This window comes from Ictalurus punctatus, chromosome 12 (assembly GCF_001660625.3).
Source record: "Ictalurus punctatus breed USDA103 chromosome 12, Coco_2.0, whole genome shotgun sequence".
Lineage (NCBI taxonomy): Eukaryota > Metazoa > Chordata > Actinopteri > Siluriformes > Ictaluridae > Ictalurus > Ictalurus punctatus.
The window spans coordinates 1,590,346-1,615,000 of NC_030427.2; the positions used below are offsets into that span (position 1 = coordinate 1,590,346).

The following is a 24,655-nucleotide window of genomic DNA, read 5'->3' on the forward strand; positions in this document are numbered from 1 at the left end:
TCTATGTGTGTGAGAGAGAGAGTGTGTGTGTGTGTGTGAGAGAGAGTGTGTCTGTATGTGTGAGAGAGAGTGTGTGTGTGAGAGAGAGTGTGTGAGAGAGAGAGTGTGTCTGTGTGTGTGTGTGTGTGAGAGAGAGAGTGAGTGTGTCTGTGAGTGATAGAGAGAGAGAATGTGTCTTTGTGTGAGAGAGAGAGTGTGTCTGTGTGTGAGAGAGAATGTGTCTGTGAGAGAGAGTGTCCGTGCAAGAGAGAGAGAGAGTGTGTCTGTGTGTGAGAGACAGAGAGAGTGTCTGTGTGAGAGAATATCTGTGTGTTAGAGAGATAGTGTGTCTGTGTGAGAGTGTGTCTGTGTGTGTGTGTGAGAGAGAGTGTCTGTGTGAGAGAGAGTGTCTGTGTGAGAGAGAGTCTGTCTGTGTGAGAGACAGAGTGTGTGTATGTGTGTGTGAGAGAGAGAGTGTGTGTGTGTGTGTGTGAGAGAGAGTGAGAGAGTATGTGTGTGTGTGTGTGACAGAGAGGGTGTGTGCGTGTGAGAGAGAGGGAGCGTGTGTGAGAGAGAGTGTATGTGTGAGAGAGTGTGTGTGTGAGAGAGAGAGTGTGTGTGTGAGAGAGAGTGTGTGTGTGTGTGTGTGTGTGAGAGAGAGAGAGAGAGAGAGAGAGAGAGAGAGAGAGAGAGAGAGTTTGTAATTGTCACTTCATGGGGACATCATCATGTTTACACAGCAACCTCATAGGGACCAAAAACATTATGGGGACAAAAATCCACGTCCTCACAGGGGTGATGCATTGAAAAGTGTTGAGGAGGCTGTAAATAGACGCCTCACTAATTTTTATCTTTGGTATATAACGCATGATCTGGACAAACTGTGTGTGTGATCGGTTTGGTCTATGTCGCCCCCTTTAGTCTGGAACCGGTATTTATTGGGGGAGGGGCTTGGCCAACCACTTCACACACTCTGCGTCTAATTTATGCAAATTATGGTACCGCCCACTTAGTAAAGGACTGTGGCTAATCTGCATATGCACATTAGCTCTATTACCTGTTAGCGGATTAAAAAGCTTTAAAACAAAGAGGTAATATTTTTAAAGTTTTGTTCAACTAGGCATTAATATTGATATTTGATTACAAGTTAAAATTAACAGAAAATGTAAGTGTACAAAAAGTGACTGGTAAGTTAAAAGCCTAATTAGACTGTTAGAAGGTTAGATTGTTAGCATAAGCTAAACATTAATAAGTTAGAACAGATAGTTATCATGTTTTCCAAATAATTATGTCTTAATAGTAATTAAAGTTTGAGTTTTTAAATTTTCGCACAGCGAAATGACACTTTTCTAAACTCTCTAAACAGTAAAACGAAATCCTTAAGTCGGGTTATGGCGGAGTGTAGTTTTTTTTGACTGCACTAATAGTTCATAAACACCACACAGGAAGTAGGAAAAGAACTATATTTCCCATCTGCCCTGGCTGTCACAGGCTAATAGCACCAGTTGCTTTCCATTGCCCTAAAGAGTGATTCTACTGCGGCAACGAGACCAAATACAATGAAAGGTAAGTTATTATAATAATTTTTTTTGCAGTTTATAAGTTTGTAATTTTATTTCCGTGCTTTAAGACATTATTTATAATTGAATCGCAATATTAAAGTAATTGTTATGCTAGCGGACTTTACTAGCCAGAGTTAGCACACACTTTAACCAATCCAGCACATTAGTAAGTACAATAAGTTAATAAAATGAAGTTAATATATTAAATAGACTTTGGTGGTTGTCATGTCATGTGAATATTTAGTGTTATACCGACTTCTGTAACTAGCTTCACCATGTAACGGATAGTTGGGTTATAAATAGCAGAGTCAGGCTTCCTAAATAGTTATCGATCTGAGCGCTGGATTGAGTTTAAAGCCTCTGAAATCGAGGACAGGGTGGACAGTAGTCTGGACCGAGCCGAGCTCATTAGTTCAAGTTATTAGTTTGTTATGAATCTGTAAAGCGCTGGGCGGTGGTGTGATGTGCTTCGATGTTGTAACTACAGCGCGCTCCTTTTATTCTGCGTCTCTAAACACCGCAGCTGAGCTGTGATCTGTGTGTAGAACTGGTTTTCACTCAGCACAGTTATTAGCAAGCACGGATATGGCTATTTTCTTACTCAGAACATCACTAGGGACTGAAAATCTCAATATATTAACATTTTCTTTAGAGGTAAAATGGCACGAAGGTGGAATAATAATAATAATAACTAGACCAGTACATTTCCTGAAGAAAATGTGAGCGGTGCTTGCCATGGTGAAATCGGGACAGGGCGCCAATACATTCAAGAGCTGCCTGCGTAGGGTGTCAATACTTTCGAGAGCCAGACAGATAGGGTGCCAATACTTCTGAGAGCTGAACAGATCGTGTGCCAATACATTTTCGAGCTGAACGTGTACAGAGGCAAAACTTTTAGCGCTTTCTCCTTAGAGGGCCAATACTTTCGAAACTCAATGCAAGTCTATGGGAAATTTTCTGACTTTGAGCTTCCGTACCGGGAATTCCAGCATTCCGATCGCTTCCAAAAGTCATAGCACACATCTCCTCGAATGAAAAAAGGGAATGAAAAAAGGGGAAGAAGAATAATAATAATTATAACTAGACCGGTACATTTCCTGAAGAAAATGTGAGTGGTGCTTGCGTTGGCGAAACAGGGACAGGCGCCAATACTTTCGAGAGCCAACGGCATAGGGCGCCAATACTTTCGAGAGCCGGACCGATATGGCACCAGCAATGTTGGAGCCGGCCGTGTAGTGCGCCAATACTTTTTAGAGCCGACCTTCAAGGGCGCCAGTACTTTTGAGAGCTGGCCGTGCGGGGTGCCAATACTTTTGAGAGCTGGCCAGATAGGGTGACAATACTTCCGAGAGCCGAACAGATCGTGTGCCAATAAATTTTAGAGCCGAATGTGTACGGAGGCAAAATTTTTAGAGCTTTCTCCTTAGAGGGCCAATACTTTCGAAACTCAATGCAAGTCTATGGGAAATTTTCAAACTTTCAGCTTCCGTAGCGGGAATTCGGCATTCCGATCGCTTATAAAGGTCATAGCACACATCTCCTCAATAAGCTGATCGATTGGACACCTCACCCGTCGATCTCCGACAAAGGACTAGTTATGCGCCGAAAAAAAAGTGGAAGAAAAAGAATAATTATTATAATAATAACTAGAACGGTATATTTTCTGAAGAAAATGTAAGTGGTGCTTGCACTGGCAAAATTTGGATTGGGCGCCAATACTTTCAAGAGCCGGATGGATAGGTTGCTAGAGGGGTTTAGCATGATGCTTGCATGTGTTAGCATCAAGCTAGCATGTGTTAGCATCAAGCTAGCATGTGTTAGCATCAAGCTAGCATGTGTTAGCATCAAGCTAGCATGTGTTAGCATCAAGCTAGCATGTGTTAGCATCATGCTAGCATGTTTTTGCACATTTTAGCATCATGCTAGCATGTTTTAGCATCATTCTAGCACGTTTTAGCATCATGCTAGCATGTTTTAGCATCATGCTGGCATGTTGCTAGCATGTGTTAGCACTATACTGGCAGTATAGGGTGCCAATACTTTTAAAGCTGGCCAAATAGGGCGCAAATACTTTTGAATGCCGGACTCGTAGGGCACCAATACTTTCGAGAGCTGGACGCATTGGGCACCAATATATTTGAGAGGCGAAAGCGTAGGGTGCCAATACTTTCAAGTGCCGGACGCTAAGGGCTTCAATACTTTTGAGAGCCGACAGTGTAGGGCGCCAATACTTTCAAGAGCCAGACAGATGGGGTGCCAGCATTGTTAGAGCCAGCCGTGTAGTGCGCCAATACTTTTTAGAGCCAGCCGTCAAGGGCGCCAGTACTTTTGAGAGCTGGCCGTGCGGGGTGCCAATACTTTTGAGCGCCGGCCAGATAGGGTGCCAATACTTCTGAGAGCCGAACAGATCGTGTGCCAATACATTTTAGAGCCAAACGTTTACGGAGGCAAAACTTTTAGAGCTTTCTCCTTAGAGGGCCAATACTTTCATAACTCAATGCAAGTCTATGGGAAATTTTCAGAATTTGAGCTTCCGTAGTGGGAATTCCGGCATTCCGATCGCTTATAAAAGTCATAGCAGACATCTCCTCAATATAGCCGATCGATTCAACACCTCGCCCATCGATCTCTGACAAACGGTGCAGGACTAGTTACGCGCCGAAAAAAAAGTGGAAGAAGAAGAATAATAACTGGAACGGTACATTTCCTGAAGAAAATGTGAGTGGTGCTTGCGTTGGCGAAACAGGGACGGGTGCCAATACTTTCCAGAGCCGACAGCGTAGGTTGCCAATACTTTCCAGAGCCGGACAGATATGGCACCAGCATTGTTAGAGCCGGCCGTGTAATGCGCCAATACATTTTAGAGCCGACTGTCAAAGGCGCCAGTACTTTTGAGAGCTGGCCGTGCGGGGTCCCAATACTTCTGAGCGCCGGCCGGAGAGTAATAATAATTATAATAATAATAATTATAATAATAATAATTATAATAATAATAATAATTATAATAATAATAAGTATGCAAGGGAACAATATTAGTGCTTTTCAAGCACCACTAATAATTATAATTAGTATGCTCAATAACAAAAGTAGTGCTTTTGAAGCACCACTAATTAAATGATCCATAGAATTAACCTGCATAAATAATGACGATGTCTGCATAGTTTTTCTTCAAAGTGTACTTTCATTGTACTTGAAAATTGCAGCTGTAAAGTATTTGTCCACTTAAACATTTACATCTGACCGTTAACAATAAAAATTCTGTGCAGAGCTATCATATTTGTAGAATTTGATGTTGAATATTCGGTCACTGAATACTTCTCTCTTTCTCTCGTTGTGTATTAAGTATTGATGCTGCAAAAGAAGACGGATCTTTTGGTAGGCTGGTTAATGATGACCACAAGCACCCAAATGTCAGAATGCAGAAGACTGAAGTAGATGGAAGCCCACATCTTGGTCTGTTTGCTTTAACAGACTTTAAAGAAGGTGATGAAATTACCTGCAATTACGGAGGAGGAGTCTGGCCTTGGTGTAGCAAGGTATGCATGGTATCTCCCTCTGTGTTTTCACAATTTAAAAATTATTCAAAAATAAACATTGTCTTATCCGGCAGTGTTGCAATTCATTTTTGTTGCACAACTAATTTTGTGCTTGTGCATCAACAATAAAATGAGACATTATTGTCCATCTGATCTGCTTCAGGTATTTTACTGCCACGTTTAAACATTAACTACAAAACATGTGTGTGTCCGAATGCACCGTAATTATCCCAAAGTCTTCCAAAGTATCCCATATCTAACCCTGAAATAATAAACTTAATTCCTATAGTGAAATAATTATTGTTTTTGTTGTATTGAACAGCATATTTGCTTTCTGTTACATAATCTTGTCTGTTAATAGTTACTATACGGAGTCCCCACAAAGCATTTTTTATTCAGGTGTGTGAGGGAGTCTTGTGATAGCTGATAGGTCATTTAAACCTGAACTGTTTTATTACTGTGAATTCGTTCTGAATGCATCGTAATTATCCCAAAGTCTTCCAAAGTATCCCATTTCTAACCCTGAAATAATAAACTTAATTAATAAATAATTATTGTTTTTTTCGTATTGAACAGCATATTTGCTTTCTGTTGCATATTCCTCTTTTAGATTTTCTAAATGTCTATTAAATATGCAGATTATGGAGGAGGACACTGCTGAGAGCAATGGCCAGGAGAAACAGCAGCCATCACAGTCTACACCTTTTCTGGATCATAAATATCAGAATTGTGTAGTTTGCTGGCACTTTTAATCCTGCCTTTCAATCACATCTCTCCATAATTTCCAACATAAGCATCCCCTGGGACTCAGTAGGTTCCCTACTGCATCTTCTCCAAGAAAACCGAGTACTCTTAGTTACTATTTGGTACATATGCACAAACTGCAGTCAGAGTTTTCATTCTTGAGACGTGAAATGTAAGTTCCAGTCTGTAAGTTGCCAGACAATAATTTCTGTTGGGTGTAAGGGTGTGTGTTTGCTATGTAACTAATGTTTATTCTTACATTTAGGTAAAACATCTACTCTGAATAAGAGGAAGGCTCGGGAAGGAAATCAGGTCCATGCAGTGGGGAGACATATGAAGACCTTCATCATGTCGTGTCGTGTCCCAGGGAAGTTGGCCTGTGAAAACTGCATTAGATCTGAGTCTTTATATCTTAAAGATAGAGACTGGCAAAGTGTCAAATTCTACGTCTATAACTGCACTGTAGCTTACAAAAGAGATATAAACAAAGATTAATTACCACTTTGATAGTAACACTTTACATCTATATTACAGATACTGTACATCATAACATCTGTAGTAATGCTTTAATAATAAGTTACGTTACACCTCTAGCCTTTTACTTTGTAATGAAACACTCAGCATTTACTTCATAATAAACTAATCAGGAACAAATCAGGCATTTAAAATATCCATTAGGATCTTTACCTACACCGTTATATTGAATTAGATCAAATTGGTTTGGGCCGCCTTCTTCCAGTGGGTCCTTATGCAGGTGACTGACAAGTTCATGAGTAAGCCTATTGGGCAATAAAAGCTTCAGTGTGCTACCCATTTACATGTTTAGACTGCCTGGAATCAAAATTAGCTACCTCAACATATATTATTAAGTTGTTACTGTCACTTTTTAGCTTAGTCAGTTAAGTGGATATAGAATAAAGAAAAAATTGTGTTTATGACATTTGGTTGTGTGTCTGTGTTTGGCTAGTATCTTTATTTTTCTCAATATGTTTAACTTTGAGCTGGCTATATGTAGTAAGCACAAGTGTTATGTCAAACTTGAATGAGTCCAAGTTCATTCACGGCACATGTGAGCTTAGTAGTTCTGCACTTTAATGGGCAAATATTTGTTGTCTTTTACAGTAAAGAAGCTCAAGACTCAAGTTGTCTTTATAATGTTGAATAGACAGGGTTTTTTCATCTGACTGACAATTTTTCACTTGATTAGAGATCCAGACCAATAAACAAATCCTTCATACAGCTAAAATATCAAAAGGATGAGTTTCTTTGTCATTTTGACTTGCCAAAATGACTGGGGATAGTGTTAATTTGTGATGCATGCCTGTGATAAATAAGTGAGGTTCAGTACAGCTAGCACCTCTACTTTTTTTTACAATTAAGAACAACTGTTCAATATAATTTCATGAGAAGCTTAAACCTTCAAATAGAGAAAATACACATCATATCTGCTTTACAGACAGCCCTCTAAATTAGACATACTTAGTTTTTAATTTTGTATAAATTATTATAAAGTTAAATTGACAACTTTGTTTTATTAAACCATGTCCCCTTGTTGTTATATAAACTACCTGATCTGTGTGTATGCAGATTAACTATCTAGTGATGTCCCCTCTACAACATGAAAACCAGCTAATTTGCTGTGTATGCAAATTAGGTCCCCATTAATGATGAGTTCTTATGTCCACATTAGGTGTGAAAAAACCAAGCACAGAAATTTTGTGATTTAAATTCAGAATTTGAGATGATGTGTGTTCTCAGGCTTAAATTATACATGCCTGATTCTTTTCATATCTGTAGGACGTCAGGAAAGTGGTGTCCCCACAATACATGGGTGGGACTACTGACCCCAGAATGTTCTAATTACAAGTGTGTGTGTGTGTGTGTGTGTGAGAGAGAGAGTGTGTTAAAGGTACAGGAGCAGTCTGGCTGTGCAGCTACAGTAAATGTTAATAATAATAATAATAATAATAATAATAATAATAGGACGTTATTTAAATGCTCATACAGCTGATGTGATTTTTATTTAGTAGTTAATTTAACATGCTATGCTAACATGTAAACAATAAGATAATATTACCTGACGTACATTTTACACTCAATATTGTCTGTTTCTGTTCTATTTCACCAACAAAAATATTTCCAAACAAAGCCACAGCAGGTCCTGCTCCTTTTTCCTCCTAATTCCCTCATTTCTCCACATTGGGATTAATAAAGTATTATCTTATCTCATCTTTTGTTCAAATGGGAGATTTCTTATTTATTTTATTTATTTTGTTTATTTTTAAATAGGAGACTTTTTAATACTTTTATTAAAAAATGGCTTCATGTTTCAATTATAATGAAGCATTTGTTCAAACAAAAATGTTTTCAGTCCTTTAAGGATCATTGTAACTGATGATGTTATTATTATTATTATTATTATTATTATTAATAATAATAATAATAATAATAATAATAATAATGCTGATGTGGTGTCATGTCCTCTGATTTCTGTGTGAGACAAACGCACTCATATTTCTGTTACATGGGAAACTTTAGGGTTAGGGTGCATACATACTCTGCTTTAAATAAACAGCATGAGAGTGAGCACCAGTGACTTGACACCTACAGCTGACAAAGCTGCAAGCAGGGGTCATACCTGCGCAAGAAAACCCCGCTGGATTTAGAGTCCGACGCCTCAAAGTGATTTAAGGAAACACTAGGCTATTCTACTGGAGCCGACGGACGTGTTTGTCCGTGTTAGACCCTTCTCCAACAACAACTTTGCAGTCTCGTTTATATTCTCAGGTTTCCGCACGTGGACGCCCTCTTCAGTACATTCACTTCAGTCAAGTAATTAGAGCCTTTACTAGTTTACATGAACACATTCGGACAACTTACTTTACGTCAAAGCATTTTCCTAGGATAAAACACAAGCGTGTTTGATGAATGCCAAGGTGCTTTCCTGCTTATCTGAATAGAGTTCTCTCTGCATTACGACACAGTTTCATAACAGGCTTCAAGTTGCACAGGTGAAACCCCAGTGTAGTTCAAGTCCAGTGCCCTTTTCTCTCTGCAGTCGGGAAGATAGTGCACACGAGTTAGTTGACACAGACCGCTGACATGCCTTGAGCAGGCTTCAAGTTGCGTAGGGGAGACCCCAGTGCATTCCAAGTCCAGTGCCATGTTCTCTTGGCCATCAGAGGAAGGGAGCATGAGACAAGACTTAAGTGCATTTCCTTGGTTCATTTATGTTCTGATGGTTTATGTTTTGATCGTTTCAATGTGCCAACCTTCTTTACCAGCCATAATCACGATGGAGAATGAGACAAGGCTTAAGAGTGACTCCAAGGCTCATTTACGTTTTGATCGCACATGGTTGCAAGTTTACAAAGTGTCATGGGTCTTTTCAAATGGCTTCATGTTTCAATTATAATGAAGCATTTGTTCAAACAAAAATGTTTTCAGTCCTTTAAGGATCATTGTAACTGATGATGTTGTTATTATTATTATTATTATTAATAATAATAATAATAATAATAATAATAATAATAATAATAATGCTGATGTGGTGTCCTGTCCTCTGATTTCTGTGTGTGAGAGAAACACACTCACATTTCTGGTACATGGTAAAGAGTAAGTGTATTATGGCTGTGTGTGTGTGTGATCAGTGTTCTGATATATCATCATTTCTCTTCCAGGCTGTGGAGGTGTAAACTGACAGAGGAAAGCAGTAGAGTTCTGTCCTCAGTTCTCAGATCAAACTCCTCCAGACTGAGAGAACTGAACCTGACTCACAATAACCTGCAGGATTCAGGAGTGAAGCTGCTCTCTGCTGGACTGGAGAATCCACACTGTACACTGGAGATACTGAGGTACACTCTCTCTCACACACACACTCTCACAAACACACATCCAGTTTCCATCTGTGGTGATTGTAATTGTAGTGATGTACAGTGCATCCAGAAAGTATTCACAGCGCTTCACTTTTTCCACATTTTGTTATGTTACAGACCTTGGAATGATTATTGACTCCAGTCTATCATTTGATGCTCATGTAGATAATATTACTAGGATAACCTTCTTTCATCTCAGAAATATTGACTATATAATGACTGCATCATACTCCAAAAAAGTTGGGACAGTTGACTGTTTACTGCTGTGTAACATCACCTTTTCTTTTAATAACACTTATTAAGTGTTTGGGTGCTGAGTGAAGACACCAGTTGGTTAAGGTTAGCAAGGAGAATTTCCCCCCATTCATCCATTATTCATTTCTTTAGCTGTGCTACTGTACGAGGCCTTCAGTGCCTTATTTTGAGCTTTATAATGTGCCACAAATCAGAGGTAGGTCAGGACTGCAGGCAGGTCATGCTAGCGCCAGCACTCTCTTCTTACACAACCATGCGTTTGTGGTTTGGCGTTGTCCTGCTCTGGATGGCAGCATGTGTAGCTCCAAAATGTGTACATATCTTTCTGCATTAATGATTCCCTCACAGATATGTGCTACCCATACCATGGACACTGACACGCCCCCATTCCATGGACACTGACATGCCCCCATACCATGGACACTGACACGCCCACATACCATGGACACTGACAAGCCCCCATACCATGGACACTGACACGCCCCCATACCATGGACACTGACACGCCCCCATACCATGGACAATGACGCGCCCCCATACCATGGACACTGACGCGCCCCCATACCATGGACACTGACATGCCCCCATACCATGGACACTGACACGCCCCTATACCATGGACACTGACACGCCCCTATACCATGGACACTGAGACGCCCCCATACCATGGACACTGACACGCCCCCATTCCATGGACACTGACATGCCCCCATTCCATGGACACTGACACGCCCCTATACCATGGACACTGACACACCCCATACCATGGACAGTGACACGCCCCTATACCATGGGCACTGACACACCCCCATACAAACTGACACGCCCCCATACCAACTGACACGTCCCCATACCATGGACATCTGTGGATGCAGCGGTGAATGCTGTCGACTAACTAAGGTTTACCAAAGTATTCCCGAGCCCATGTCAGGATCTTCATTACAGACTCATGACGGTTTTTAAGACAGTGACATCTGAGGGAGCGGAGATCACGCGCATTCAATTCAATTCAATTTTATTTGTATAGCGCTTTTTACAATAGACATTGTCTCAAAGCAGCTTTACAGAATATCAACACGGTATACAGATATTAAAGGTGTGAATTTATCCCAACTGAGCAAGCCACTGAGTGGCGACGGTGGCAAGGAAAAACTCCCTAAGATGTTTTAAGAGGAAGAAACCTTGAGAGGAACCCGACTCAGAAGGGAACCCATCCTCATCTGGGTAACAACAGTTAGTGTGAAAAAGTTCATTATGGATTTATATGAAGTCTGTATGGCGTTAGGAGCAGCCGTAGTCCCAGCAGTCTGGAATTAAAGAAGATTTGAGCTCCATCCAGAGGCAGAAAGGATCTGGATCTCTAGTATCTCCATAAATTCGTGTGGGGCTCGGCGAAAGGAGAGAGGGAGAAAAAATATAATTATGACTGCGAAGTAGTAGAACAGAATCTAGTCAGGGTAGGCTTGAGTAAACAAATACGTTTTAAGCTTAGACTTAAACACTGAGACTGTGTCTGAGTCCCGAACACTAATAGGAAGACTGTTCCATAACTGTGGGGCTCTATAAGAGAAAGCTCTTCCCCCTGCTGTAGCCTTCACTATTCCAGGTACCGTCAAATAGCCTGCATCTTTTGATCTAAGTAGGCGTGGCGGATCATATAAAACCAAAAGGTCGCTTAGATACTGTGGCGCGAGACCATTTAGTGCTTTATAGGTTAATAAAAGTATTTTATAGTTAATGCGAGATTTCACTGGGAGCCAATGCAGTATTGATAATATCGGTGTGATATGGTCGTATCTTCTAGTTCTAGTTAGGACTCTAGCAGCTGCATTCTGGACTAACTGGAGCTTATTTATATTCCTACTGGAACATCCAGACAGTAAGGCGTTACAGTAATCTAATCTAGAGGTGACGAAAGCATAAACTAGTATTTCCGCATCATGTAGTGACAATATGTTTCTTATTTTAGAAATATTTCTGAGATGAAAGAAGGCTATCCTAGTAATATTATCTACATGAGCATCAAATGATAGGCTGGAGTCAATAATCACTCCAAGGTCTTTAACTGCTGTACATGATGAAACAGAAAGACCATCCAGAGTAACCATGTGATCAGAAAGAATACTTCTAGCTACACGTGGGCCTAATAAAAGTATTTCTGTTTTATCAGAATTAAGTAGAAGGAAGTTAGTTAACATCCAATGTCTAATGTCCTTTACACAATCCTCAACTTTACTAAGCTTCTGTCTGTCCTCTGGCTTCGCTGAAACATACAACTGTGTCATCAGCATAACAGTGGAAGCTAATTCCATGTTTACGAATAATTTGACCTAGGGGTAGCATATATAAAGTAAAGAGCACTGGGCCTAAAACGGAACCCTGTGGAACTCCAAAAGTAACCTCAGTACGCATGGAGAAATCACCATTTACATCTACGGACTGATAACGATTGGTCAGATAAGACCTGAGCCAGGAGAGGACTGTTCCCTTAATACCAACAACAATTTCTAATCTATCAAGTAGAATAGTGTGATCTATAGTATCAAAAGCTGCACTAAGGTCGAGTAACACAAGCAGCGAGACACAACCCTGATCGTAGGTCAGTAGAAGGTCATTTACTACTTTAACTAACGCTGTCTCTGTGCTATGATGAGGTCTAAATCCTGACTGATACATTTCATGAATGTTATTCCTATCCAAGTACGAGCATAACTGCTTTGCTACAACCTTTTCTAAAATCTTAGAGATGAAGGGGAGATTTGATATTGGTCTATAGCTGGACAATTGAGACGGGTCAAGATCAGGTTTTTTAATCAAGGGTTTAATAACTGCTAGAAGTGGTTCAGAAGTGGTTTTATGCCTCGCCCTTTACGCACCGAGATTTGACCGGATTCCTTGAATCTTTTAATTATATTGTGCAGTGTAGAAGGTGAAATGACCAAAATCCTACCGATTTGTCTTTGGGGAATGTTCTTCTCAAAGTGTTGGATTATTTGCTGACAAATCTGTTGGCAGATTGGCGAGCCTCGACCCATCCTTACTCTTGAAGGACTCGGCCTTTTTTGAAGGCTCCTTATACATATGATTAGACAATAATTAGACCTCACCTGTTTCACATCACCATCTTCTTTCAACTCGTCACATCGTTATAAATCCTAAATGACCCCTGTCCCAACTTTTTTGGAACGTGTTGCAGCATCAATTTCAAAATGAATGTTCATCTTCCAGAAACTTTGCAGTTGATTAGGTAAAACATCAAATACCTCGTCTTTATGTTTTTTGTTTAAATACAAGTCAATGTACATTTACAAATGACCCTCATTGTTTTATTAGCATTTTCCATACTGTCCCAACTTTTTCGGTATTGGAGTTGTCTAATGTCACTACATGATGCAGAAATACTAGTTCATGCTTGCATCACCTCTAGATTAGATTACTGTAATGCCTTACTGTCTGGATGTTCCAGTAGGAGCATAAACAAACTCCAGTTAGTCCAGAATGCAGCTGCTAGAGTCCTAACTAGAACCAGAAGATACGACACATCACCCCGATCTTATCCACACTGCATTGGCTCCCAGTGAAATCTCACACTGATTATAAAATACTGTTATTAACCTATAAAGCACTGAATGGTCTCGTGCCATGCAACTTTGATCAAAAGATGCAGACTCTCTGATGAAACGTTGAATAGTGTTTTTGTAAAATGATGTTGAAACACACACACACACACACACACACACACACACACACACAGATATTTAAAATAACAGAGAATGCCACACAAGTTATTATAATTTATGAATGAACAGTCAAAGATTGAACATTTACATTTAGACAGCTTTACCATAAAATGGCAGTTGATTTGTGTAAGTGTGTGAGGAATAGTCTGTAATATATCAGACAGACTTGTGTGTGTGTGTGTGTGTGTGTGTGTGTGTGTGTGTGTGTATAAAGGCATTAAATAAATGTTATGGGTTTTTTTTTATTACACCATACCATGTACATCAATGTGTATATATAAACTACATGTGTGTTGGGGTAGTATGGGATGTAGGTGGTGGGGGGGGGGGGGGGGTCTAGTATGGGGTGTACGTGGGGGGGGGTGTAGTGTGGGGTGTAGGTGGGGGGGTAGTATGGGGTGTAGGTGGGGGGGGGGTGTAGTATGGGATGTAGGTGGGGGGGGTAGTATGGGGTGTAGGTGGGGGGGGTGTAGTATGGGGTGTAGGTGGGGGGGTGTAGTATGGGGTGTTGGTGGGGGGGGGTGTAGTATGGGGTGTAGGTGGGGGGGGTCTAGTATGGGGTGTAGGTGGGGGGTGTGTAGTATGCTAGAGTACGAGGCGTATGAGTTCCACTCTGCTTTGTGAAATCCACCTTCATCTTCTGTTTCTCCATCACTGCCTCCAGCTCTGTTGCCTTTCTGACATCCTGAGAAAAAAACACATCATTTATACACATCATTAGTGTGTGTGTGTGTGTGTGTGTGTCTGTGTGTGCTTACCTCCAGCAGTGCCTTCTGTACGGCAACTTGGCTGTACACCCTCGCTCCTTCTTCAGGAATGCCAGCGCGAAGTTCCTCTTTATTCAGAGAGAATAGCTGAGCTCCTGTTAACACACAAAGATACTGTGTAGTCCTACACACACACACACACACACACACACACACACACACACAGATATTAATAAATTAATAGATAATAATATTTTATAAAAATGTGACAAGAGGCAGTGATTCACACAGGCCACTATAGGGAGCCGGAGCACAGACTGCCCTTTTACTAGACCATTAAAAATAAAGAGAATTAGAGTCACACCAGTAACTTTGTTCCAACAAGAGTAACACACACTTTCTGTCAAACTGTCAATCAAAGTAGTGTGTGCTGATTTATAGCCCTTTGTACTTCTCAGGCCGACATTTGTGTAAGTGAGCTAATTTATGACCGGGGTGGGGGGGTAACCCTATCGATTGTATCAGTGGGTCAGTCTAGCTCCTGTGTGTCTGGGCAGTGGTGGAGAGGTGTGTGTGGGGGAGTGGCCCCCCAACAAAGGTGTTCATGTTAATGAGTCTGTTTGTTTCTTGTTTTGTTTTTTGTTTTTTGTTTTTGTTTTTTTTTTTTGGGGGGGGGGGGGGGGTGAAATACGTCTGAAAAGCGTATCAATGGTTAATATGGGGATGTGTCACTGTGTGGCGTTATTTCGTTTGTGTAAACACACTGTTAGAAAAGCATGATGTTTGAATGTGTACATATATGAGTAGAATATTTGTTTGTGAAATAAATGAAAACAAATGTAAATGTACTGGTCTAGTTTAATATTATTATTGTTGTGTGTGTGTGTCTGTCTTATTATTTATGTGTCTGTGTTATTATTTCAGACATCAGATGTTTCTCATCTATATTAAATGTTTTCTACACATTTGATCATTTTAGAAAATGTTTGAAGGATTTTTACACGCACCCCTGCTCTCATCAGACAGAACCTCGATTGGGAAACACTGGGTTAGTTACTCGTCTGACCAATGTGTTTAACTTACTCTCCATCATCACCTTTATTCTGAGTAACATTCATTATTCACACAAAAACTACTTACACACCAATCCTCACTAATATCAGGATACTCGCTCTCATTAAGGGAAAACCAGAAAAATACATTTCTGCAGATATTTAAGTAAACTTACTCAGCGTATGAGTTCTGCTTCTTTATCTAATGATCTGCTGAGTGTTTCTACTTCCTGTTATTTTATTTTAGTTTATATATTTGTGTAGAGCTCTGACAGTTGTTTGTGCACAGCTGAATGAAGTCACGAGATAATAAATGAAGGTAATGAAATGATAATGTGTGTGATGTAGATTTTACCAGACTTTTAATTCTGTTCTCTGTATTTGCAGCGTTTTCAGGCTTATACTTTCAGTATTTACAGGCCTTTGCTCGATGAATCAGAAAGCTGTCTGATAACAAACCATATCTGTGTGTGTGTGTGTGTGTTTATTACCCTACCTCACTGCCCCTCCCCCTCGGCAGAATAAACAGGTAGACAGTGAAAGTGAAAGTCAGTCTCCATTTTGTGTGGAGGGGAAAATACAGCATTTCAGGAGTAAAAACACAGTGAGTATCTACATCTAAAGCTATAATATATAAACACACTGAATGTGCACTAGATGCAGAAGAGTTTCATGGGTTTGTACTGAAGTTTGAATGTACACAGGTTGTTTTATGACTTGATACAGAGACTATTTCCTGTAAGTGAACTCTGTGCTGATACAGGGTTTGATTTAACACACCGCTGTTGGAGTGAAGTAAACGTATGTCCTGCTGTAATCTGGAGAAGGAGACATGACCTCCAACATGAGTGTGTCTGGAAAACAGGACTTAAAGAGAGACGAGAGGTGATTTACTTTTCCATTCACCAGCAATAAACACACACCGTCTCATGGAACAGATCTGTATCTCTAAACACTCACTAGTTAACAGAGGAACTAGACTTTGGTTTAAGGTGTTTAATAGCAGTGAATATATCACTGATCTGATCTAAGAACAGTTTAGAGAAATCATTCACTGAGAGAAGAGTAAAAAGGACTGTGTAATGTGGAGGAGAAGAGCAGCGTAGCTTTGAGTCAGTGAACTCTACAGGCTTTAAGACCCAGCTGAGTCAGTTATCTGTGATTGGGACTCCTGACATCAGTGTAATTCCTGAGGTATGGGGCGTGTCTCCTGTTTGAATAAGTGTGCAGACTGGAGCTGAATTAAAAAGATGGAATTATTGGTGTTTAATGGTGAACACATTTTGTAACAGTGCTGAGACAGCAAAGTATTAATTATTGCTGATATTTCTGTTTAATTCTAGAATGATGGAGGGAAAGAGATCAGACTCACCAGAACCCAGCTGTGTGTCCATGAAGAGTGACGCGTCAATGGGTCGTCCATTTACCTTCAGAGACGGAGCCAGTTCTCCTGATGTGAGGTCAGTACAGTGAGGTGTTTCACAGCAGTGTTCCACCTGATCAAACTCACTGGTCTCATTCTGAAGCCCTTCATGATCTTTATCAGGTGTTGAAGCAGTAAAACACTAAACTGTGCAGTGCTGCAGCTCTCGGACTGGCAGTGAGGAAAACTACTTTAAGAGTTCAGTTCAGTCTGCAGTCCCTGAGCTGGAGGGTCTGTGGTGCTACACAACAACATTTACACCTGGGACATTAATGACTAGATCACTATTTTATTCATAAACATGTTAGTGTCAGTGAGAAATCCTGAAATCAGTGTATTGTGTTAAGAGGATGGTGTTAAATATCTGTCTCTGTATGTATTAGTGTGTGTTGTGCAGCTATGAATACATATAGTCTATATCACATCATGTGTTTTATTTCTTCACAGACCACAACAGAAGAAATCAAACCTCAACAGAAATCAGCTGGACTCCATATTCAAGGTTTGTGTCTTTTTAATGTGTGTAACTTGTGTGTGAGCAGGTTGCAGATTTTTTATTTAAGATCATGACAATTTACAGGTTTATTGATGTGCAGCAGCATTATGGGTAATCAGGCAGAATTTCAGCTGTAACTGTGGGAATAGATAGAGACTTTTATTCTTTTCATAAAATAAAAGCATCTCTCAGTGTGTAACATTATAATATTTAGATGTGTTCCTGTGTGTTTCTAACCAGGAGCTGGAACACAAAGTCATCTCTCTGATAAAGAATGAGCTGAAGAGGTTCAGGAAGCTCCTGAGTCCAGATTACCCAGCATGCACTGAGAGGGAGGTGCAGGATGAGGAGGATCTGCACAGTGTCAGAGACGGAGCGCTGAAGATCACACTGCACGTCCTGAAGAACATGAACCACACAGATCTCGCTAACACACTGCACAACAGTAAGAGCTCTGAGTCATGGCTTTATTCCATCAGGTTCACTTTAGAGAGAGGAAATAGTTTTAGATAGGAACACTTTTAGTTTTAAGTTTGAGTTTAGTAGCATGTACATCTGCTGCTTTTCTGTTCTGTTCGTGGTCCAGCTTGTGGTGACTCTGTACAATGGTCCTGTTCCTTCAGGAATATTTACTACATGAATCAGGAATGAACAGCAGCATTTGAATTTGACATTTAATCCTGTGTTCAGTGATTTTACATTAAAACATCTTATGTGTTTATTAGAGTCTGTGGCCCCTGTGTATCAGACAAAGCTGAAATCCAGCCTGAGAGAGAAGTTTAAAAGAATTAATGAAGGAATCTCACAGCATGGAAGCTCAGCACTTCTGAATGAGATCTACACAGATCTCTACATCACAGAGGGTTGGAGTGGAGACGTCAATAATGAACATGAGGTGAGACAGATTGAGACAGCGTCCAGGAGACCAGCAGCACAGGAGACACCCATCAAATGTAATGATCTCTTTAAAGACAAGTCCATCAGAAGAGTGCTGACTAAAGGAGTTGCTGGAATTGGAAAAACAGTCTCTGTGCAGAAGTTCATTCTGGACTGGACTGAAGGAAAATCAAATCAGGACGTCACCTTCATGTTTCCACTTCCCTTTAGAGAGCTGAATCTGATGAAGCAGAGACATCTCAGTCTGATGGATCTTCTTCATCACTTTTTCCCTGAAATGAGAAAACTAGAAGTAATAGACTCCTACAAAGTGGTGTTGATCTTTGATGGTCTGGATGAGTGTCGACTTCCTCTAAATTTCCAGAAGAATGAGAGATTGTGTGATGTGACAGAGTCAGTCTCAGTGGATGTGCTGCTGACGAACCTCATCAAGGGGAATCTGCTTCCCTCTGCTCTCCTCTGGATAACCTCTCGACCAGGAGCAGCCAATCAGATCCCTCCTGAGTGTGTAGACGAGGTCACAGAGGTACGAGGGTTCAGTGATCCTCAGAAAGAGGAGTACTTCAGGAAGAGGATCAGTGATCAGAGCCTGGCCGATAAAATCATCTCACACATGAAGTCTTCAAGAAGCCTCTACATCATGTGCCACATCCCAGTCTTCTGCTGGATCTCAGCCACTGTTCTAGAGAGAATGTTGGGTGAAGCAGAGAGTGGAGAGATCCCCAAGACTCTGACTCAAATGTTCACACACTTCCTGATCTTTCAGATCAAACACAAGGACCAAAAGTACCATCAGAAATGTGACCCTGATCCTCAGCAGACCAGAGAGAGTATCCTGGCACTGGGAAAACTGGCTTTCCAACAGCTGGAGAAAGGAAACCTGATCTTCTATGAGGAAGACCTGAGAGAGTGTGGCATTGATGTGAGAGAAGTGTCAGTGTACTCAGGAGTGTGCACCCAAATCTTCAGAGAGGAGTTTGGGCTTCACCTGGGGAAGGTGTTCAGCTTTGTACATCTGAGTGTTCAGGAGTTTCTGGCTGCTTTATATGTATTTTTCTGCTTTATTTTTAGAAAGACAAATGTGTTGGAACAAAGCACTAGACGTTTTAATTTCTTCAGAAAGTCAGACATGTCTGATCTCCTCAGGAGTGCAGTGGACAAGGCCTTACAGAGTGAGAATGGACACCTGGACCTGTTCCTCCGCTTCCTTCTGGGTCTCTCACTGGAGTCCAATCAGACTCTCTTACGAGGCTTAATGCCCCAGACAGGAAGCAGCTCTCACAGCAAACAGGAAACAGTCGAGTACATCAAGGAGAAGATCAGGGAGAATCCATCTCCAGAGAAATCCATCAATCTGTTCCACTGTCTGAATGAACTGAATGATCATTCTCTAGTGCAGGAAGTACAGACTTACCTGAACAGAGGAGGTCACAGTCGTCTCAGTGGAACCAGACTCTCTCCTGCTCAGTGGTCAGCTCTGGTGTTTGTGTTACTGAACTCAGATCAGGAGCTGGATGTGTTTGATTTGAGGGAATATGACCCATCAGAGGAATGTCTTCTGAAGCTGCTGCCAGTGGTCAAAGTCTCCAGAAGAGCTGTGTGAGTATTTTTATTTATAAATGTGTTACTGCATGGTTTTTATTTAATGTAACACTGAACTGCACTGTTTGGATTAATGCTGGTTAATAATTACTCTAATCATCTTTAAACAAACCTCTGGTACTGTTCCAGAAGAGTTTCACTTTTTACACCAACACGTTACGTCTGCACTGAGGGCGGGGCCATGTGGACAAAACCTTCCATCACCATTTATTACCTTTTCTCTAAAACTGATGAAGAAATGATCTCTACAGAATAACTGCATGTATTCATCGCTGCTTTCTGATCATTTTGTGATCTAAACACCAGTGAAAGGCACTTTTTCTTTTCTCCTTTCATTTGAAAGTGACATTGAACAGAACTTCACAAACGAGAAGAAGAAAAACAGAACACTGTCACCATGGGAACAATATGAATACAGCATGTGACATTGGTGATATAGAGGATATAGGAAAATATCTATCAATAGACATGATTGATTATTCTATTTTCTGGTCCTATGATGTGTATCAGCGTATCACACCGCCCAATCTGCACTGAGGGACACACGTGAGAGTGTCGTGGAAAACAATCTTTCCAACCTAAGTTAAAGACTTCAGAGACAGAGGGTTTGTAGATGCCAAAGGTCATCAAACTTTATTGAAACAACAAAGTGAGACAGTCTGCAGAAAGTCTGAATTATACACACACACACATGTCTTTATATACTTTTCTGAAGCAGTAAAATTATCCCTAGGTGGGGCATTAACCTCTTCTTTCTAAAAACAAACCAATCTCCATCGCCTTCATGAATTATTCATATCTATATGATACATTACATTTGTGGTGCATGCGTTGTCAGTTGGATTTTCTTAAAGGTTTTATTGGGACAAGGTCATTTTTTGCAGCGTATGCGCCTTGCGTTGAATTTTCTGAAAGGTTTCATCAGGACAGAATTTTTAATGGAAGTATAATAGTGCCAAATGTCCTGGCATGTTGAATTACATAACCTGAATAAAAACTTATTGCAAGACCCGGATTTTTTGCAGCCTGAATTTGTGAGGATGAATTGCAGAGGAAACTAATTGAAGCACTGATATTGCGGTGTTTTTTATCCGATTTGTGTCAAATTGCTGGGCAGAAAAATTCAAGTCTTGTTATTGCGATACGTTTTTATTCAGGTTATGTAATTCAACATGCCAGGACATTTGGCACTATTATACTTCCATAATTTTTACCCTGTCCCAAATTTCCCCCTTGTACCTTAATGACCTTCTGGCTTTAGTCCCAGCCTGGTACACTTCATCCTGGAAGTCTGATCTGTTATTGTGACACTGGTATTGAAGCTTAAAGGGCTTTGATTGGAAACACAGTTCTGGTGAATGTCTAATTGCTCATTTATTGCCAGAGTAAAGCTGCTTTAGACAAAACACACGGTTCTTCTAACTCCGTTTACACAGGACATACAGTGAGGGAAAAAAGTATTTGGTCCCCTGCTGATTTTGTACGTTTGCTCACTGACAAAGAAATGATCAGTCTATAATTTTAATGGTAGTTGCATTTGAACAGTGAGAGACAGAATAACAACAAGAAAATCCAGAAAAACGCATGTCAAAAATTTTATAAATTAATTTGCATTTTAATGAGGGAAAAAAGTATTTGACCCCCTCTCAATCAGAAAGATTTCTGGCTCCCAGGTGTCTTTTATACAGGTAACGAGCTGAGATTAGGAGCACACTCTTAAAGGGAGTGCTCCTAATATCAGTTTGTTACCGGTATAAAAGACACCTGTCCACAGAAGCAATCAATCAATCAGATTCCAAACTCCACATCATGGCCAAGACCAAAGAGCTCTCCAAGTATGTCAGGGACAAGAATGTAGACCTACACAAGTCTGGAATGGGCTACAAGACCATTGCCAAGCAGCTTGGTGAGAAGGGGACAACAGTTGGTGCGATTATTCGCAAATAGAAGAAGCACAAAAGAACTGTCAGTCTCCCTCGGCCTGGGGCTCCATGCAAGATCTCACCTCGTGGAGTTGCATTGATCATGAGAACAGTGAGGAATCAGCCCAGAACTACACGGGAGGAACTTGTCAATGATCTCAAGGCAGCTGGGACCATAGTCACCAAGAAAACAATTGGTAACACACTACGCCGTGAAGGACTGAAATCCTGCAGCGCGCGCAAGGTCCACTGCTCAAGAAAGCACATATACATGTCCGTCTGAAGTTCGCCAGTGAACATCTGAATGATTCAGAGGACAACTGGGTGAAAGTGTTGAGGTCAGATTAGACCAAAATGGAGCTCTTTGGCATCAACTCAACTTGCCGTGTTTGGAGGAGGAGGAAAGCTGCCTATGACCCCTGGAACACCATCCCCACCGTCAAACATGGAGGTGGAAACATTATGCTTTGGGGGTGTTTCTCTGCTAAGGGGACAGGACAACTTCACCGCATCAAAGGGACGATGGACGGGGCCATGTACCGTCAAATCTTGGGTGAGAACCTCCTTCCCTCAGCCAGGGCATTGAAAATGGGTCGTGGATGGGTATTCCAGCATGACAATGACCCAAAACACACGGCCAGGGCAACAAAGGAGTGGCTCAAGAAGAAGCACATTAAGGTCCTGGAGTGACCTAGCCAGTCTCCAGACCTAAATCCCATAGAAAATCTGTGGAGAGAGCTGAAGGTTCGAGTTGCCAAACGTCAGCCTCGAAACCTTAATGACCTGGAGAAGATCTGTAAAGAGGAGTGGGACAAAATCCCTCCTGAGATGTGTGCAAACCTGGTGGCCAACTACAAGAAACGTCTGACCTCTGTGATTGCCAACAAGGGTTTTTAAACCAAGTACTAAGTCATGTTTTGCAGCGGGGTCAAATACTTATTTCCCTCATTAAAATGCAAATTAATTTATAACATTTTTGACATGCGTTTTTCCGGATTTTCTTGTTGTTATTCTGTCTCTCACTGTTCAAATAAATCTACCATTAAAGTTATAGACGGATCATTTCTTTGTCAGTGGGCAAACGTACAAAATCAGCAGGGGATCAAATACTTTTTTCCCTCACTGGACAGAGATGCAGAAAAACACCTGATGTTCAGTAACACATAGACGTCTTCTAGCTCACTACACACTTACAATAGAACTTGATTAAAACTCTTCTGTGCTTTTTCACTTTCACACCGACCTTGTTTGGTTTGGACCGATCAGACTTTCTCTTTAGATTGGATCTGGTGTGGGATTAGTTTACAGGATGAAAGAGGATTGTCCCCGAGGACGGATTTCCAGTTAGCAAAAACATCATCATAATCCCTCTGTGCAGATCAAGGGATACGTCCTGTTTATAACTTTAATCAATAACAAAAAATCTGTGAATGTTTACCATAAACAAACAAACAAACAAATAATGCATGCACTGTGTGAGACGGATTTCCAGTTAGCAAATTAACTCGTCAACTTACTCCACACACACACACACACACACAAATACACACTCACAAACACACTCTCATTCACACACACTCTCTCTCTCACACACACACTCACAGACTCTCATACACACATGTACTTCCCTTAAAAATGGTTTCCATTATTCAAACAAAAACCCTTCTGTTTTCATTTCAATAATAATAATAATAATAATAATAATAATAATAATAATAATAATAATAATGATGCTGATGTGGTGTCCTGTCCTCTGATTTGTGTGTGTGAGAGAAACACACTCACATTTCTGTTACATGGTAAAGAGTAAGTGTGTTATGGCTGTGTGTGTGTTTGAGATCAGTGTTCTGATATTTCATCATTTCTCTTCCAGGCTGTGGGGGTGTAAACTGACAGAGGAAAGCTGTAGAGTTCTGTCCTCAGTTCTCAGATCAAACTCCTCCAGACTGAGAGAACTGGACCTGAGTGACAATAACCTGCAGGATTCAGGAGTGAAGCTGCTCTCTGCTGGACTGGAGAATCCACACTGTACACTGGAGATACTGAGGTACACACACTCACACACTCACACTCACACACACACACACACACACACACACACACACACACACACACACACACTGTACACTGGAGATACTGAGGTGCGCACACACACACACACACACACACTCAGTACACTGGAGATACTGAGGTACGCGCACACACACTGTACACTGGAGATACTGAGGTACGTGCACACACACACACACTCAGTACACTGGAGATACTGAGGTACGCGCACACACACACACACTCAGTACACTGGAGATACTGAGGGACACACACACACTGTAGATACTGAGGTACACACACACACACACACACACACACACACACACACACACACACACACACACTGTACACTGTAGATGCTGAGGTACGCGCACACGCGTGCACACACACAAACTCTGTACACTGGAGATACTGAGGTACACACACACACATTATAATCATAATAACTTTATTTATATAGCACTGTTCATACATAAAATGCAGCTCAAAGTGCTTCACAGTGCAAAAGAATAAAAAACACGCTGTTTTCCTGTGTGTGTCTCTTTAAATGCAAATGAGCTGCTGTGCCCCGCCCCCTTTCCGGAAGAGAACAGCTCCTGTTTCGGGTAGTACATTACCCGTGGAATCTGCTAACAAGCTCATTCGGAAAGGCGATTTACAAACACTCACCAAATATAAAGTGTGATATTTACGTCTTCTGGATATGAATCTGGATCACGAACAGTTGGCACTGATCCGTTCCTGAGAATCAAGTTTTTAGTAAATCCTGCTTTGTATTGACCCGCGTTCACACAGTAGTCTGGTGTGAAATGA

General features: G+C 40.9%; 1 protein-coding gene across 8 annotated transcripts in view; it reads left to right on the forward strand.

Moving 5' to 3' along the window:
• The first annotated feature begins 15,970 nt into the window (after window positions 1–15,970).
• Window positions 15,971–24,655, forward strand: part of LOC108261189 (NACHT, LRR and PYD domains-containing protein 3) — a 264,701-nt gene continuing 256,016 nt past the window's right edge. For 6 of the 8 annotated variants that reach the window (XM_053684416.1, XM_053684414.1, XM_053684419.1 and 3 more), the window contains exons 1-7: window positions 15,971–16,054; window positions 16,214–16,335; window positions 16,794–16,910; window positions 17,321–17,375; window positions 17,610–17,814; window positions 18,095–19,865; window positions 23,664–23,837. In XM_053684416.1, the coding sequence (XP_053540391.1) occupies window positions 16,283–16,335; window positions 16,794–16,910; window positions 17,321–17,375; window positions 17,610–17,814; window positions 18,095–19,865; window positions 23,664–23,837 (2,375 nt within the window). In that variant the 5' untranslated portion in view covers window positions 15,971–16,054; window positions 16,214–16,282. Of the gene's footprint in view, window positions 16,055–16,154; window positions 16,336–16,793; window positions 16,911–17,320; window positions 17,376–17,609; window positions 17,815–18,094; window positions 19,866–23,663; window positions 23,838–24,428; window positions 24,565–24,655 lie in introns of those variants that run through there. The other 2 variants (XM_053684422.1, XM_053684415.1) reach the window with 2 other exon arrangements.